Source organism: Rhamphochromis longiceps, linkage group LG3 (assembly GCF_057381845.1).
Source record: "Rhamphochromis longiceps isolate RC_006_pf linkage group LG3, R_longiceps_female_GT1.1, whole genome shotgun sequence".
NCBI lineage: Eukaryota > Metazoa > Chordata > Actinopteri > Cichliformes > Cichlidae > Rhamphochromis > Rhamphochromis longiceps.
The window spans coordinates 29,594,143-29,609,163 of record NC_140559.1 but is presented as its reverse complement, the minus strand read 5'-3'; the positions used below and the strand labels follow the sequence as shown (position 1 = coordinate 29,609,163).

The following is a 15,021-nucleotide window of genomic DNA, read 5'->3' as shown; positions in this document are numbered from 1 at the left end:
TAGAAAGTCAAAACTTTGAACTGTGGATGGCTTTTTTTTTCTTTTTCCAGTAGCAGAAATTAGCTTTTGTATCCACCTAAGACTGTAAAGCCTCCAGTCTCCTTTCACATGATTGTTGCCCTTTCAAAAAGATGTTAACATAGTGTTGAAAATACTGTATGAACATTTTGGCGTCTCTGACGGAGAATGTCACCACATTCACTTCAATTCTGAAGCCTTTACAGCACAAATGTCATTTCTTATGTCGTCCAGCTTACAGTTAGTCTCTGTTCAGTCTATTTGCAGTGTGGTTGTTTTGTCATTGTAATTTATTGTGGGGAGAAAACAATGAGTGGGATATGTATGTGTCTGATTTTTGTTTGTTTTATTAAAGAAGTTTTGGGAATTAAACACAAAAAGGCTTTCTCTTTGTAACACAGTACCACATTTTGAGCAGAGACTATTTCTACACACCCTACTAGCTGTTAGAAGTACCTGGAATGTGTTTCTCTTACTTCTTTAACAAAGTCTTAACAGCCCTAATGAGTGCTTCGTCCTCTGAGGCCAGAAGCACTTTAGAATAAATCCTTGTATTTGTTCTCTGACCAAATACTCTAGAACTCTAGAATTAATGAGCTGTATTGGCAGCTCATTAATTTCACTGACCCATCTTTTTCTGGACAGATGGCTCTTCTGTCACATCATTTGGAAGGAGCAGTCGTAAAATAAACCAATAAAAGCACTGCCAGCAGACCGCAGTCGCTTTGTGCTGTTTTTAACCTTCAATCAAACCTAATTTAAAAACCAGCATTTAGCCTCAAACTCCAGGAGCTGAATAAAGAAATGAAAAGTGTATGATACTGAAAATATACTTTTTATTTTTGAGTGCAATCACATGACTTAACAATTTAATATGGATGTTAGTGATCAGCAGTGTAGTCTCTTTCTCCACAGATGCAAAAACCTCTGCTTGTTAAAATCAGCCTATAAAACCTAATCAGAGCTGGACTTACAGCCCTCCTGTCATTGTCTATACACTGTGGTATATTTAGACATGCATGCAGAAAACATACCTATTCTTCTCTGTTAACGTACTCAGATTGTAGCTTTATTCTTCTACTTATGTTGGAGACAGAAAGATTTAGCCAGGAATATTTTCTTCTGCTCTTGCTGATTCTTCTTGGAAAGTGCACCAGTGTGTGCTTTTGTCTATGGAGTCTATTAATGTGCTCTGCTGGCTTAAATAATCTGTGGATGATTGTGAACATTTACAGCGAATTTCGTGACAGCCTGCCAAGCCCCATTTTGTCAGGGACCGCGGCTCAACGGGACCTGAAAGGTCCTCTGGAGACGCTGCTTGTTTAAAACTAATGAAGGTGTTTGTAGACTTAAATTACACCTTTCTTGGCTGCTACTTCAAAGCACATTGTGCGCTGTCTGTCCTGCGTGCTGCACAACAACATTGAATATTTAGTATTTACTGCTGTTTACACTTAGCTAGATTAATGCGATGGTGTTGTGTTTAGTATGTTGCTTTGGTTTTTTTTTTTTCGCTTGTTTTCTATTCTTTCTCTCTCAACAGGTGATCCAGGAGATTTTTTTTCTCCCCCCCTTTCTCACTGTCCCTCTCCCCTTCTGTTTTTCTTTTCCTTCCTCTTTCTTTCTCCCTTTCCTATCCCTCACTCATGTCTGTCCCGTCTGTAACATCTGAAAATAAAATATAATAAACAATAAAAACAAAGGTCGATCAAATGGACCAATACGGCAATGCCACGATGATCCATTTGGCAAAATAAATCCATTGGGTATCCTTGTTGGTCTTCAGACAACAATTCTGACGACTAAAGAACCAAATGGGACAGGCAAAAAAAAAAGAAAAACTAATGAAGAAGCGGAAAAAGGTGTCAGAATATCTCTTTCAGCAACAGACTGACTGACCACAGTTTTATCCTTTCGTAGTCACCCCTGTGGAGCCCGCACTGCAGTAGACGACAGTGTTTGCATTCATCTGCATTGCTGTGCTGTCACAAGTGAAAGTTCTGCTGGTTTTTGAGCTAATGAATTTCAAACAATAGTTACTGAAAATCTGGAAGGAGGAAGAAAATTTCAGAACGGACTGGCTCGCATCCGATGTGGACAGGGATCAGCTGGAGGCACGATCGAAGATTGCAGCGGTCCCAGATCCAGCTGGAATATGTCCTCCTGTTGCTTGTCTGTGTTTTATTGTGTTATGGTGTGATGATATCTGTGCGTTCTTTTTCTCCTTAATGACCCTTTTGTGTTACACATTTCACTGTTTTTCCTTTTACTACCTAGCCTGACCTGTCTCCCCAATGTGACGTTTGTTGTAGGGAAAAAAATCAATCCGAACATTCGAGGAGTTAATCAAGATTATTTTCTTGTCCTTGAAAGGTTTTGGTATCTAGCATCTTTGTTGGCAGCCGGCATTTCTCTCTCCAGGTGGTGACAGTACATCATACTCTGCCAGAAGTACTAAGCTGTTCTCTCTGATTTTTCGGACTCTAACCAAATCTCCACACTCCTGGACGTGGATCAGTCCTATCTCTCCTCTCCCATACTCTCTCTCCCGATCGTTCAGGGTCACCGCTGTCCGTTTTCCACAAGCCTGGCGATACAAGTACCTTATTCCAACCACCAGTACCATACCCAAACCAGCTGAGCTGCCCAGCAGCATGCCCAGCTCCCAGGCACTGTGTCTGCGTATGTCTGGATATTTCCCTTCCTTGTCTGGAGTTGCAGGAGGACTGGAGGGATGTTTAGCATCACTATTTGGAAGCTTTGGTTTCAACTCGTGGCCAAGATTTTCCTCGATGTTAGGGTGGGGTTTGGGGTTTGGATGAATGTCTGTTCTTGGTGTTGGTGGGTGTATACTTGGATCAGGATCAGATGATGCAGTGTGACCTTCAGTATGTTTCTGGGAAGGTGAGGGCATGGAGAGGTTGTGCAGAGAGCGACGGGGAGCTGGAGAGGGTCCTGAGTGAAGGGAGGTAGCCTGGGCAGCAGGCGGGGAAGTTACAGATGGGATATAAAAAGATGTACCTTGATAGGAGGAAGAAGTTGCTGAATTCGAGCTAGATGAAGTGGTAGAAGAAACAAAAGAAATGGAAGAATTTGTTGAATTTGTGATGCACTGGGAAGAGGTAAAGGTAGGCAAGGGAGCTGGAGTAAACAAGAGATCTGATGATGGATGGTTAGAAGTGTATAAATAGGGTATAGTAGACGAGGCAAAGGAGGATGGCTGTGGGGAAGTGGGGGTAGGTTGAGAAGATGACAAATAAGGGGGGTTGGAGATTGGAGAAGGGGAGGGGAGAGCAAAACGAGCTGATGATGTTGTCGGTTGGTTTCTCGTAAAGGAAGAAGGGATGACAAATGTAGACCTAATGGATGCACGCATAGTTACAAGGAGTAAACCTCCAGAAGAATGAGGAGAATTGGTAGACCTATCGTTAACTGTTGCAGTAGGGAGCAAAGTATTGGAGAAGGAGAAAGATGAAGCAGAAAGGGAAGGAGTGGCTGAGGGCAGAGCAAAGACTGGGCGCGTAGTTCTGATCTTTGCGTCAGACCTAAGATCCACTTGACTCTTTTCCAGTATGGGAGTTTGGTCAGTCCTCAGTGTAAAGAGCAGTGGGTTAAAGAGAGACTCTGAGGATGGAGTTTGTTTCTGTTTCTGTGGTCGAGGAGAGTTGTTTGAGACGTCAGGTGATATCTCAGACTGGGAGTAATCTGTCCAAGGAATGCTAGTTTTACCCTGACTTTTAGTTGTAGTAGTTTCTGGCATGTCTTGGAGAAATGTTCTGATATACTCACTGTGAGGAGAGCTACTCAGGACAGTAACTGTAGTCTGAAGCTTAGAGAAAGGTGTACTGGTTTGCTTTGGGCTACTTTTGGGTTCTAAAGGGCTGTTTTCAGAGTGGGTAAGGGACAATATTGTGAGAAAGGACTTAATGATGGGAGATCTGGATGGTGGAATGGAGTGTGGAGAAGAGGTTTGAGAGCGAGAAAGGAATTTGGATGGAGATGCTGGGAGAAATGGATAAATATTACTCCTACCAGTTTGGGACCGTAGAAGAAGTATGGATGGAAGTATGGAAGTTTCGAAATGACTAATAGGCTTGGGTGAAGAAGTTTGGGAGTGAGGATTTTGAGACCCGATACCTATTTCTGATTTAACTGCATTGGTTTGGGACTCAGTTACACTAGTTCTGTGAGGCTGGACTGAACCACTCTGGGTCTTGAACTTTGCTGAACCTTCTTCTTCCTGGATTGCTGCTTTTGGATTCTGGGTTGTGGGTTTTGGGAGCTTTATCTTATGAAAACTGTGATTAGTTGAGTGATTTCTGGTGACATCTTCTATTTCAGGTTTGTTAGGTGCTTTTGGATCTGGTAAATGTAATTTTGGAAGTTCCTCTTCCTTCAGCGGGATGACAGGAACAAGGAGGGGAAGAGGACTACTTGAGGCTTGCACTGTGTTGTTTAATGAAGAAATGGTGGTAGTTTTCATCCCTGTAGCCTCAGCAGAGAAGAAAGATGCTGTCAAAGGACTTGAGCTCTTGGGGTCCTTCGGTTGAGGAACGGGGTCAATTTGTGCCTCTTCAGTCACACCTGAATATGATCTTAAAGGTGTTTGAGAACCAGTTTGATGATTTTCTAAGGTCATATTCTTCTTTTTACTGACTTCAAACAATGCCAGAGTCACAGACCTGCTCCTGTCCAAGGCTGGATGAGTTGTTTCTGTTGTTGTTTTCATAGATTTGTAGTTGTAAGGTCCACTTCTTGCTCTTGTAATAAGTTGTAGACTAGTACCTGGTCTATTTGTCGCATTTGTTTCTTTCTTTGATGCTTTAAAGGCTCTGAGAGCTGCAAGACAACAAGGTGAGAGAAGAGAGTGAATAGAGAGGCGACAATTGTTCTATTTCAAAGCACCTAGCTTGCATTTTGTCCCAAATTTACCATCACATAATAACTAAATCAGCTTACTTGGCAGGGCTGTAACTTTGTCTTGCAGTAGTGTGGAAATTGCACTCACTCCATTCACTCCAGTAGTGTTACTCCCATTCCAAAGCCTACGACCCGCGTCACGCACCAGTCCAGACTCAATACCTGCCCAGTAAACAAAGTAGGACTGTACCACCGTGATGCTGGAAAACAGAGGATACTCAGGTTTGTGTTTTCTTGTACAAAACTTGAAATTCTGTGAAAACGAATCTGTTATTATTTGTAGGCTTACTAGAACCGTATGTCTCCCACTGGTGAATCAGGAGCCCTCCATACAAACGAGAGGTTTCTCTTCAGCTGTTTGTCCGAGTGTGTGACAGTGTCACCCTCCGAGAGGCAGCACAGAGTGTGGGTGCCAGGAGGTGTGAGGATCCAGGAGCCGCCCACCAGCAACGGGCCCTGTCTCCTGGACTTCCTGACACCACTTCCAGCTCTGGTTTTGGGCCATGGCGTGACCCCATAGCTTCCTCCAAATTTGCTGAAGGTACCCTCTGCACGGCGTGCCTGGAGCAGGAAACCCATGAAGTCCCGAGAGCTCCGCACCATTACTGAACAGTCAAAAAAACAAAAGGTAGCCAACATAAACAGATCATGAAGGTGTTTTAATGTCATTCAGCTCACATACCACATTAAAATAACTACATTTGAGTAACTATCACAGCAGGTTTGTTGGTTTTTAGTTGGTTTGTTAAGCGTCGCACATTACGCTGATAGTACCTGTTATAAACTGTCCAGGGAGGTAGGAAGAGGCAGACGTGCGTATGGTGACCTGTCTGTGCTGCGAGTCCTGAGAGTGAGCACGGATGTGGCCGGGAATCATTTCCTGACAAGAGGCGTGGCTTGCACCACCGGAGAACGATGTGGTGGGCGGGGCCAGTACGAATAAGACCGCACACACACCCAAACAGTGTAGGGTGGACAGCATCGCTAAAGGTAAATACAAAGTTTATGTAGCTCAACCAATTCACTTGATGGACTGAGAGATGATGCAAACAAGATTTTGCTTATCAGAAACTGAGACTGGATACTGCAAAATAAAGTTGGGAAAATGCAACATAAAACCACCATACAGAGCTCAAATGCAGTGCAAATATCACAAAATACAATAAAGAGATAAAGTAAAACGACAAGTATAATGCGTATGAACCAATCAACCTATTATTACACATGAACATGCATGATGAGCTATAAAATTACTGAACATGGCAAAAGAGAAGCAAATAAACCAAATTAGACGCAAAAGAGGCAAACAAAGAAAAAACTGCAGAGATCAAAGGTATTGAAACACTTCAGAAACACACAACATGACATGACTTCACATGAAAAACACAGAAGAAAAAATACGGTGAGGCACGAAACAACTACAACAAAAACCTAAAAAACAAAACAGCCAAACAGAAGCAAACCAACCACCACAAATGTAAACATGAAATGACACAAATAAGATGCAAAAAAGAGGACAAAGACATGCAAAGTCAACAAAAATAGACACACCACTCTGTTAAGAAACGAAACGTGACTGTAAAGAGGTGCTGACTACTTAGAGTCCCAAACTTATTCAAATTAATGCAAAAAAAAAAAACAATAATGATGTGCAAAAACATGTAAAGCATGAAACACACCAACATGAGAGGAAAAGTCCCAAAGCAAGTGACGCAAAAATCTTAAAAGGCTGTTCATCAAAATATTCATAAAAAAAATGAATATGAACAAATATAGCTAATATATCATTTTAGCTGTAGCCCTGCAACAGACTGTCAACCTGTCCAGGGTGCACCCTGCCTCTCACCCTAACAGCTGGGCTGCAGCTGCCCCACGATCCTGAAAAGGATAAGTGGAAGAGGATGGATGGATGACAAAATTCCCAAAGAAAAATATGAATGTAGAGTCTGAATATATCAGGCTATGAGAAAATTACATCAGTTATACTTTTTATTTAAACCAATAGAACTCAATAAATCCTTACAGAAGCACATAAGGTTTATTTCTTGCTTTTTTTTCTTTTTCTCTCCTTTGATACATTTTTTTCCAATTTTTAAGCAGCCTTGTCTGTTTGTACATCCTCCTAGGAAGGAGTTCACATGTGAATGGATGACTGGAGCAGTAGTGAGTTTTATCCTTACCTTGTCAGAGCACTAAGTTTCAGGATGCCTTTAAAACAACAGCGAGCTCCTGCTTCTTCTTCAGCTTGCACAGATCTTCTTGTCCTGTCAGTTCAGCTGTTGTGGGAAAACCATTTAAAATACTTCAGCCCACAGCTGGGGGAATAAAGTGCTCCTGGAAACTCTGAGGATGAAAGAGTAATCCAGGGCTCCAGGATGTGGAGGAAGAGGGGGGAGGGATGTAGATCCAGAGCATGTAGAGCTGCTGGATTAACAATCTGTGACGTTCAAATGGAAAAACAGTGCATATGTGACGCTGTGTACAGCAACAGTAACTTTCAAAAATAAACAAATATTAAACACAAAAGTACTCCTCACAAAAATAAATATATCTTAGATGATTACCTCAGAGGGGTCTGTGGTTGATTTAAAGCTGATTTATCTGCATTAGGTGGACCCTGCAGGTGCACAGCGTGCTGTGTATAAACCTTCTAGATATAAATAAGAAAACAAGATTGTCTTTTGTGTGAACAACAAATCTAAACAGATTCATGTCACTGTGCCATGTGCAAAGGTTCAAATACCGTCTGTTTTAAGGATTAATGTATTAACGTGACAATACTTATGACAACACTATATATATACTATATACTCAAAAACACGTCATTTTAATTTGTATTTATTCAAAACATTAAAAAAGCATTTATTTAAATTCATTTTCACCATCCACCATGAAATGGTGCAGAAAGAATACAAACTGCCCGCATATATAATTTCCCACTCAGCCCATATGCCAGACCGCAACTATTACTACTATTTTACTTCTACACCGTATCATCAATTATTACAATGTTGATATGTATGAAAGTAACAAATAGTCTGAAATACTTTATGAAAAATATGTCTCAGTTTTTCCACGTTCTGAAAAAAGAATAATCAGCTAATTTAAAATGACTTAATGATTTATGTTGTGCTTACTTTGGTGCAGAGTTCAAGGTCATGGGAGAATGTTGTTGGTTGAAGGAAGGCTGTAAGGCTGACGGCAATTCAGACAGAAATGAACAGTTCAGGCTCTCCTGATGTGATCCATCCTTATGGTCAAAATATAACCAAAGAAATTCTGAATTTAAGCCCTCCCACTCGGCAATACTCCACAGCCATCCCACAGGCTGGATTGGACCCTTTGATGAGACAGTTCTGGACCCCGGGCCGTATGTTTGGCAACAACTTTATGGTGGATCCCTTTTTATGGATACATCAAAAGGGAACACTTACAATAAAGTCTCTCTGCACTTTAACGTCAAAGAATTTGATCATTATTACTCTTATTGCTCTGTTTCAAGATTTCTCTTCTAGTATCAGGTTTTCTATGGGATTAAGACCTCCCATCACCCCAACCACACACTACCAGGATGTACACCAGCTGTGGCCGCCTCCCTCCAGGATCTTGCAGACTTCTCCACTGACCTCTTCCTCCTCGTCCCTCTGTTCTCATTGTTCTTATTTTGTTGTCTTTCTTCTGCTTAAACATCAGTGATGTTACTCTTCACTTTGAGACATTATTCAGTAGTCACTATCCACTATCACAAGAGCATATATATTATAAGAATAACATCAGCATTAATTCACGAGTCATTAAACTCAAATTAGAATTTTAAGGTCAGATTTAACATCAGAAGAAGGAAGAAATTTATTTCTAAAAGACGATTCAACCCAAAAACCTTCACAAAGAGGTTAAAACGTTTACGTCAACATTAAAACAGAAGTAAAGTTGGTTCAACAGGACGCGCAAGGGAAGAAATATCTAAACTGGACATCAATGCCGGAGTTCACTGAGTTTTCATTTTCACGGACAGAGTAAAATGTTGTCTTGATATTTCTCTATTATTGTCTCTACTTTTTTCTAGTTGTTTTATTTTTCATTCCAATGCCTTCTAAGTTAAGTGTAAGTTTGCAAAAAAAAAAGGTGTGTCTTTGACATTTGTTTCCTTCCATCTCTTCAGCTTCAGATCACACCGGGAGTGTTTCATAAGCATTCTGTCACGGTTCGCTGAGGACTCACGCAGCACTCTGGAGCTTGTGATGATAACAGTGGGTTTAGAAGTGGGATTTTACTTAAAAAGGGGGCAATAATTCACAGCCCGGCGCAAACGTGAGGTGCTGTCTAAGAGCTTGATGTTTGTTATATTTTAGCTATTATTGCCACATGAAAGTAAAACTTAATGGGATAAATCAGGGTTTATGTCGTCTTTTAAAAAAGACAAAAAGGGGCTGAACTGTCATGTATTTAATATATATTCTTAGTGCTTATTTGCTGATTATATTGTTTTATGTATAAGAGAGGCCAACACAGTGTGTGCCAAAAAGTACTGACAGGAAACTGCATGCTTTTGCAGAGAAAATAGGAGCTGCAGCCAGAAAGTGAGACTAAGCAGAGTGTTTGATCAAAACTTAAAGTGTGTGTGACGTCTAGAGGAGGAATATAAATGACCAAGCTTGCTGTTTTTGCTTCAGACTTCAGCTGGCGTTGCTGGGTGTGCTAAGCCTCCATATTCCGGGATATGTAAAATTAAAGATCATTTTTTGAGTTTGACCACTTTGAGCCTTGAGTCTTTCTTTGCCCTGAAGAATACAAAGAACTGGATTTAATAGCAGGAAACACTGCTGTATACAATGGTGACAGGAATATGGGCTCCAGTGGATCCAAGGTGGGGAGGACAAGGGGAAAACACTTGCTCTTCTTCGATCACTCACTGCTTGCTGCCAGCCACTCTCCAATCACTCACAACAAGGAATCCTCTCAGGGAACACAGGGACGGGTTCAGGGAATCTATATGCAGAACGTACACGCTAACAAAGGCACAGAAGGAACAAGTGCTATATACTTTGAGAGCCAAGCTACACTGACGCGAGTCACACCATGATCCTGCATGAATACCTGCCATCCCTCAGGTTAAATGCTGACAGTGCAAATGAGGCTCAGGTGTTTACTCTTCACAGGTGCGTGGGCCGAGGGCTTGAACCCGCAATGAGTCCTGCCCCTGCTGATCCACTGGGCCGTGACACATTCAGCCTGCATGAAGTCTTTTATTTTGAAAACTCCATGGTGAGGAGAAAAGTTTCTGGATGCTTCTGAAACGTGTCATTGTCTTGACTGGGTCTCTGTTATTTTGGTTTTTAAAATTTCATATTTTACTTTGAAGGGGGCCTTTTTCAAAGATTCACATTGTGATTGCACATTTTGTTTTGTTTCACCTGAGGCTGATTCTTCCCGCCTCCGTGTCTCGTGGAGTCTGCAAATGAGGCCTGCAGTCAAATAGTCACAAAACATACTTTCTACCTCTTTTTTCTAATCACCTGTAGACCCAAAGGACCCCACGAATCTCCGACTCTCGCGTTTTCCTTTTGTTTTATTCACAGTGTTCTGTTTTGTTTTTCATGGTTAACTCTGCACTTCAGCACTTTGCAGAGCACAATGGTCCACGCTCTGCACATGGCTCTCTGCTCCAGCAGCTCTCTCTCTCCTCTCCAGCCTGGCTGATACTGAAATGGGAAGGCATGATTAGATGATGCTATGAAAACCAGCCTTCCCCGGCACCACAACCTGAACCCGCTGCTCTACCCATCCCCTGCAGCCGAGCCACATCACCACTTTAATCACACTCTAGATCTTGTTTTAACATATGGCATAGAAACTGAACATTTAACAGTGTTTCCTGAAAACCCTCTGCTGTCTGATCATTTCCTGATAACATTTACATTTACAACATTTACAATAATTGATTACACAGCGGTGAAGAGTAGACTTTATCAAAGTAGATGTCTTTCTGTAACTGCTGTAACTAAGTTTAAGAATATAATCCACCCACTGCTATCATCTTCAATGCCCTGTACCAACACAGAGCAGAGCAGCTATCTGAACGCTACCCCAACAGAGGTCGATTATCTTGTTAATAATTTCACCTCCTCACTACGTACGACTCTGGATACTGTAGCTCCTGTGAAAACTAAGGTCTCAGATCAGAAGTACCTGACTCCGTGGTATAATTTTCAAACACGTACCCTAAAGCATTGTGATGGCAAAATTCTAGTTTTTTTTCACAATAAGATTTAGGTGGTTAGAATTTTACATAGCCTTTTTATTTCTTAGGTGAAGGACGTATGGGTCAATATGAACTGGTGTAGCCTGCTTAACTATGTTATCTGCTGACTGTATGAAAATTCCCAGGGAGGCCGCGGGCTGTTGCTGGGAAAGCACGTATTGTAACTGAGAGGGTACAGTGAGTTGTGCTTGAGGGTATAAAAGAGGAGCTGAGACATCCCAAGGGGAGTGCTCTCCTCACTTTATAACTGTGACGTTTGATGTCTGTTTCAATTTCTGCCTGCAGTAATTAAAAAGCTTGACCACACCGTGCTGCAGACTTTATGAACATAAAATTCCATTACAGCAGATAACTCATAAGCTGGAGAGGACATGGCATATCAGAAATTTAGTATGTCATCATTTAGCCTGGAGAAATAGTTTGCTGCTTTATAAATTAATTAACTGAATAAAATTTCATGAATTTAATAAAATTATCAAACAAATTACTCATCTAACCCCATGTCACAGATGACACACACCAATTAGTTAAACTGCAGGAATGTCTTAAAGACATAAAGACCTGGATGGCTGCTAACTTTAGCTTCTTAATTCAGATAAAACTGAGGTTATTGTACTCGGCCCTGAAAAGCTTAGAAATATGGTATCTAAGCAGATTCTTACCCTGGATGGCATTACCTTGGCCTCCAGTAACACTGTGAGGAACCTTGGAGTCATTTTTGACCAAGACATGTCCTTCAATGCACATATTAAACAAATATGTAAGACTGCTTTCTTCCATTTGTGCAAAATCTCTAAAATTTGAAATATCCTGTCTCAGAGTGACGCTGAAAAGTCCATGCATTTAGAGAGCTCCAGTTACTCACTGGTAAAACTTCCAGCAGCAGGTCCACATTCCAACAACAGGAACATTTCAACAGCTACAACATTCTGTATCTTGAGTGTCACTCAAATGTTGGCTTTTTGTATTTTTTAAGCTTCAGGGCTTAAAAGGTTCAGGGCATTGTCAGTAAGGTCGTACATAAAGGAGAGGGTGAGGTTTGCTATAGGAAAATCTATCTGAGCCAAGGTAGGTAAGTAATGAGGTCTTTATGTACAGATATAAATGTATTTCACCCATACATCAGCAGCTATTGCACTTCTCCTATTAAAATCAACCAAGAAGAATATTTTCCTGTTTATGAAAGAGATGAATCCTAATAAAAAGGCCTGGTTACCTTTACATAAAAATCAATGGTAGAATTTTCCTTCATTGAGCTACTTTTCACTTTCATACTTTGACTCGATTTCACAGTCTGTAAGTAAATAAGTTGCTCCAATTCATCAGCCTTCACTAGGTTATTTTTTTAAACACAATATCTGCATTCATACTTAAATGAAGAGTGTCTGTACGTCTGGCACCTCTTCAGACACCACACCTGGAAGAGTCATAGTTTCTAAATTCTAAGGCTTTTTGTCAACTTTTCGCCAATAAAGTATTAAGTTAGCCTTAAGGACCTTGGTGGATGTAAGTCAAATTTTAACACACTGTTAGCAGGACCCCACTTTACACCCCTGCAAAGTTATGTTATGCAGCTCAGATATGTCCTCCTCTGAGACTGAAGTATTTTATTGTTGGATCTTCTTAAGGTTAAGTTTTTAATGCTTAAATAGTTTTAAATACTTTGTTTAAACTTGTTCACAGTTGCTGAACAGAAAGGTTTGGAGTCTGTGGTTTTTGTCATTTGCTGATAAACATGCTGGCCACATTAGCAAAGGCACAACAATCAAGTCAAGTCAGCTTTATTTGTACAGCACGTTTAAAAGATATCAAGTGTCAACCAAAGTGCTGAACAGAGGGACAATGTAGTCTGAGTGGGTGAGAGATTTAAGAGTTTTGCTCTCAGGTTACAAAGAAAGAAACTGGTCCAGGTCATCAAAAACCCATCTATGTTTACATGTGGTGATATTGTTGGTTATCATTCATCAGGGACCAGAAAGAGAACTCTGAAAATGAATTTCTTTTGGTTTAAAAGTCATTAAAGATGTACGCTGTACAAGCATATGACCCTGAAAAATAAAGTTCAAAGAAAGCACCAAATTACCATGACATTCATTTCCATGACAAATGTATGCAAATGTCTGACTACAACTGTAATACCTCTTCTATTAACGTGTGTTAATTATACACTTTCACATTTATATATTTTATAAGTGAATGCCTCATGTAAAATCCAGTCATCCCCAACTGGTCATGTCAGATAGCCTATGTGTTTATACATCACTTTACATTTAATCAGTGGTTAATCAGTAGCAGGACAAGCACTCGATCCCTGGCTGCTCCAGTCTGAATGCTAAAATATTCTTGGGGAAGATTCTGAACCTCGAGTTGATCTTATGCGTTCCTGCTGGAACTCCTTCAGTGAACTTCTGAAAATGTATAGTTTTAAATACTTTATATAATATTTCTTATTTTAGATAAGTGACCTATGGTAGTGGCTGAACTCGTGTTTTTAATTTCATTACATGAATGTTGTCTTTTTTTAAAAATTGAAACAACATTATTTCCGTGACCTGAAGCTGAAACTCAACACTGATTGGACAACATGTGTTGGAATTTAAAACTTAATTGTACACCTTTTTGTGATTACATTGTACTTCAGAATTTACTGTTTTCTTTTTCACCTTTATGGTGGTTTAGTAATTCCCTTCAGATGTGGCAAGAGCCCTTTTGTGAATCTACATCTTCTCGGTGGCGGCACAGATGTTGTCAGGGAGTTCCATTTTTCCTGGCTTGCTTAAAAAGTGTGGTTAGGTACACTCATCATGTGTCACGGAGTGTGGGTTCGGTTGGTTCTACATTGTTCAGTTTATTATTATTTCTCATTATGTTTGTAGGTCTGAGTTACTTTCTCAATTTAGTTCCCAATCCTGTCAAGTCTGCCTCCACTCTGTTTATCACTTATCACTTGCCCTCCATTGTGTGCTTTGTGCTTAGCTCTGCTTCCTTCCATCTAAAGGACCATTTTCACAGCATTTGTTTTATTTGTTTGTTAAGACACTCAACACTTTCTGTGAATCTTTCAAGCATAAAAAACTGAAAAACGCCAACTAGATGATTTATGCAAGCATGTTTCCACCTCCATGCTTTACTGTGAGGATGCTGTTATTTGAATCATAATCACAAATGGGGAGTTGAGTTGAAGCCACAGAGCTTGATTTTAGTTTGGTCTGACCTCGGCACTTTCTCCCACGCCTTCTCTGAATCATTTAGACGTTCGCTGACAAACTCGAGGCGGGCCTGAACATGTGCCTTCTTTAGCAGCAGTGTTTTAATACATTACAGTGTAGTGTGTTACCACTGGTGTTGTTAGTGACTGTGGTCCAAACTGCCTTCAGATCAGCCTTCAGAAAATCCTGCGTTTTCCCAGGATTTTCAAAACACTCTCGAAAACGCATACATTTGATGTGTGGACAGCGGAAACAGAGACTTTCTAAAATTATGACACATTTTAGTCATGTGATGCAGTCATGTGACCAATTAAACTAAGATAGCAGAGGGCATTATACAGCACTCTCACTCGCTTTTGCAACTTTTTACTTTCGTGTTACTCGCAGCAACAACTCCACCTCATTATTAGTCCATTTAAAAAACTCGGTGCTTTTCCTCGACATTTTGCCGCGACGTTTCAAAGAGCCGGAAAGTAAATCAACAGCTGACAGCAATGAGGCAGGTCGAATCGTCTTGCGTTTCATGCATGCGCAGGACTGGAATGCAGTGTTAGGGAGTAACGGAATACATGTACCGCCGTTACGTATTTAAAATACAAAATATGAGTAACT

At 40.6% G+C, this 15,021-nt stretch overlaps 1 protein-coding gene across 2 annotated transcripts; it reads right to left on the bottom strand.

Moving 5' to 3' along the window:
• Positions 1 to 855: 855 nt before the first annotated feature.
• On the bottom strand, positions 856 to 7,325 carry reeld1 (reeler domain containing 1). 2 transcript variants are annotated; one of them, XM_085392686.1, is made up of 5 exons: positions 7,119 to 7,325; positions 5,713 to 5,922; positions 5,228 to 5,543; positions 4,978 to 5,138; positions 856 to 4,857 (listed from the first exon to the last, which is right to left on the bottom strand). In XM_085392686.1, exons 2-5 carry the CDS (start codon positions 5,918 to 5,920, stop codon positions 2,402 to 2,404), a joined length of 3,141 nt encoding a protein of 1,046 aa, XP_085248812.1. In that variant the 5' UTR covers positions 5,921 to 5,922; positions 7,119 to 7,325; the 3' UTR covers positions 856 to 2,401. The 2 variants fall into 2 exon arrangements, with proteins under 2 accessions (XP_085248812.1, XP_085248822.1); XM_085392696.1 differs by having other exon boundaries at positions 4,622 to 4,857; positions 5,027 to 5,138.
• Positions 7,326 to 15,021: the final 7,696 nt, after the last annotated feature.

Bases quoted from the DNA above. Each gene is read 5' to 3' on its own strand.
- reeld1 (XM_085392686.1), bottom strand. From the start codon at position 5,920: ATGCTGTCCACCCTACACTGTTTGGGTGTGTGTGCGGTCTTATTCGTA. The intron at 5,544-5,712 runs GTACTATCAGCG...TTGACTGTTCAG, and splicing joins CCCTGGACAGTTTATAACAG to TAATGGTGCGGAGCTCTCGG. The intron at 5,139-5,227 runs GTAAGCCTACAA...TCTGTTTTCCAG, and splicing joins GTGGGAGACATACGGTTCTA to CATCACGGTGGTACAGTCCT.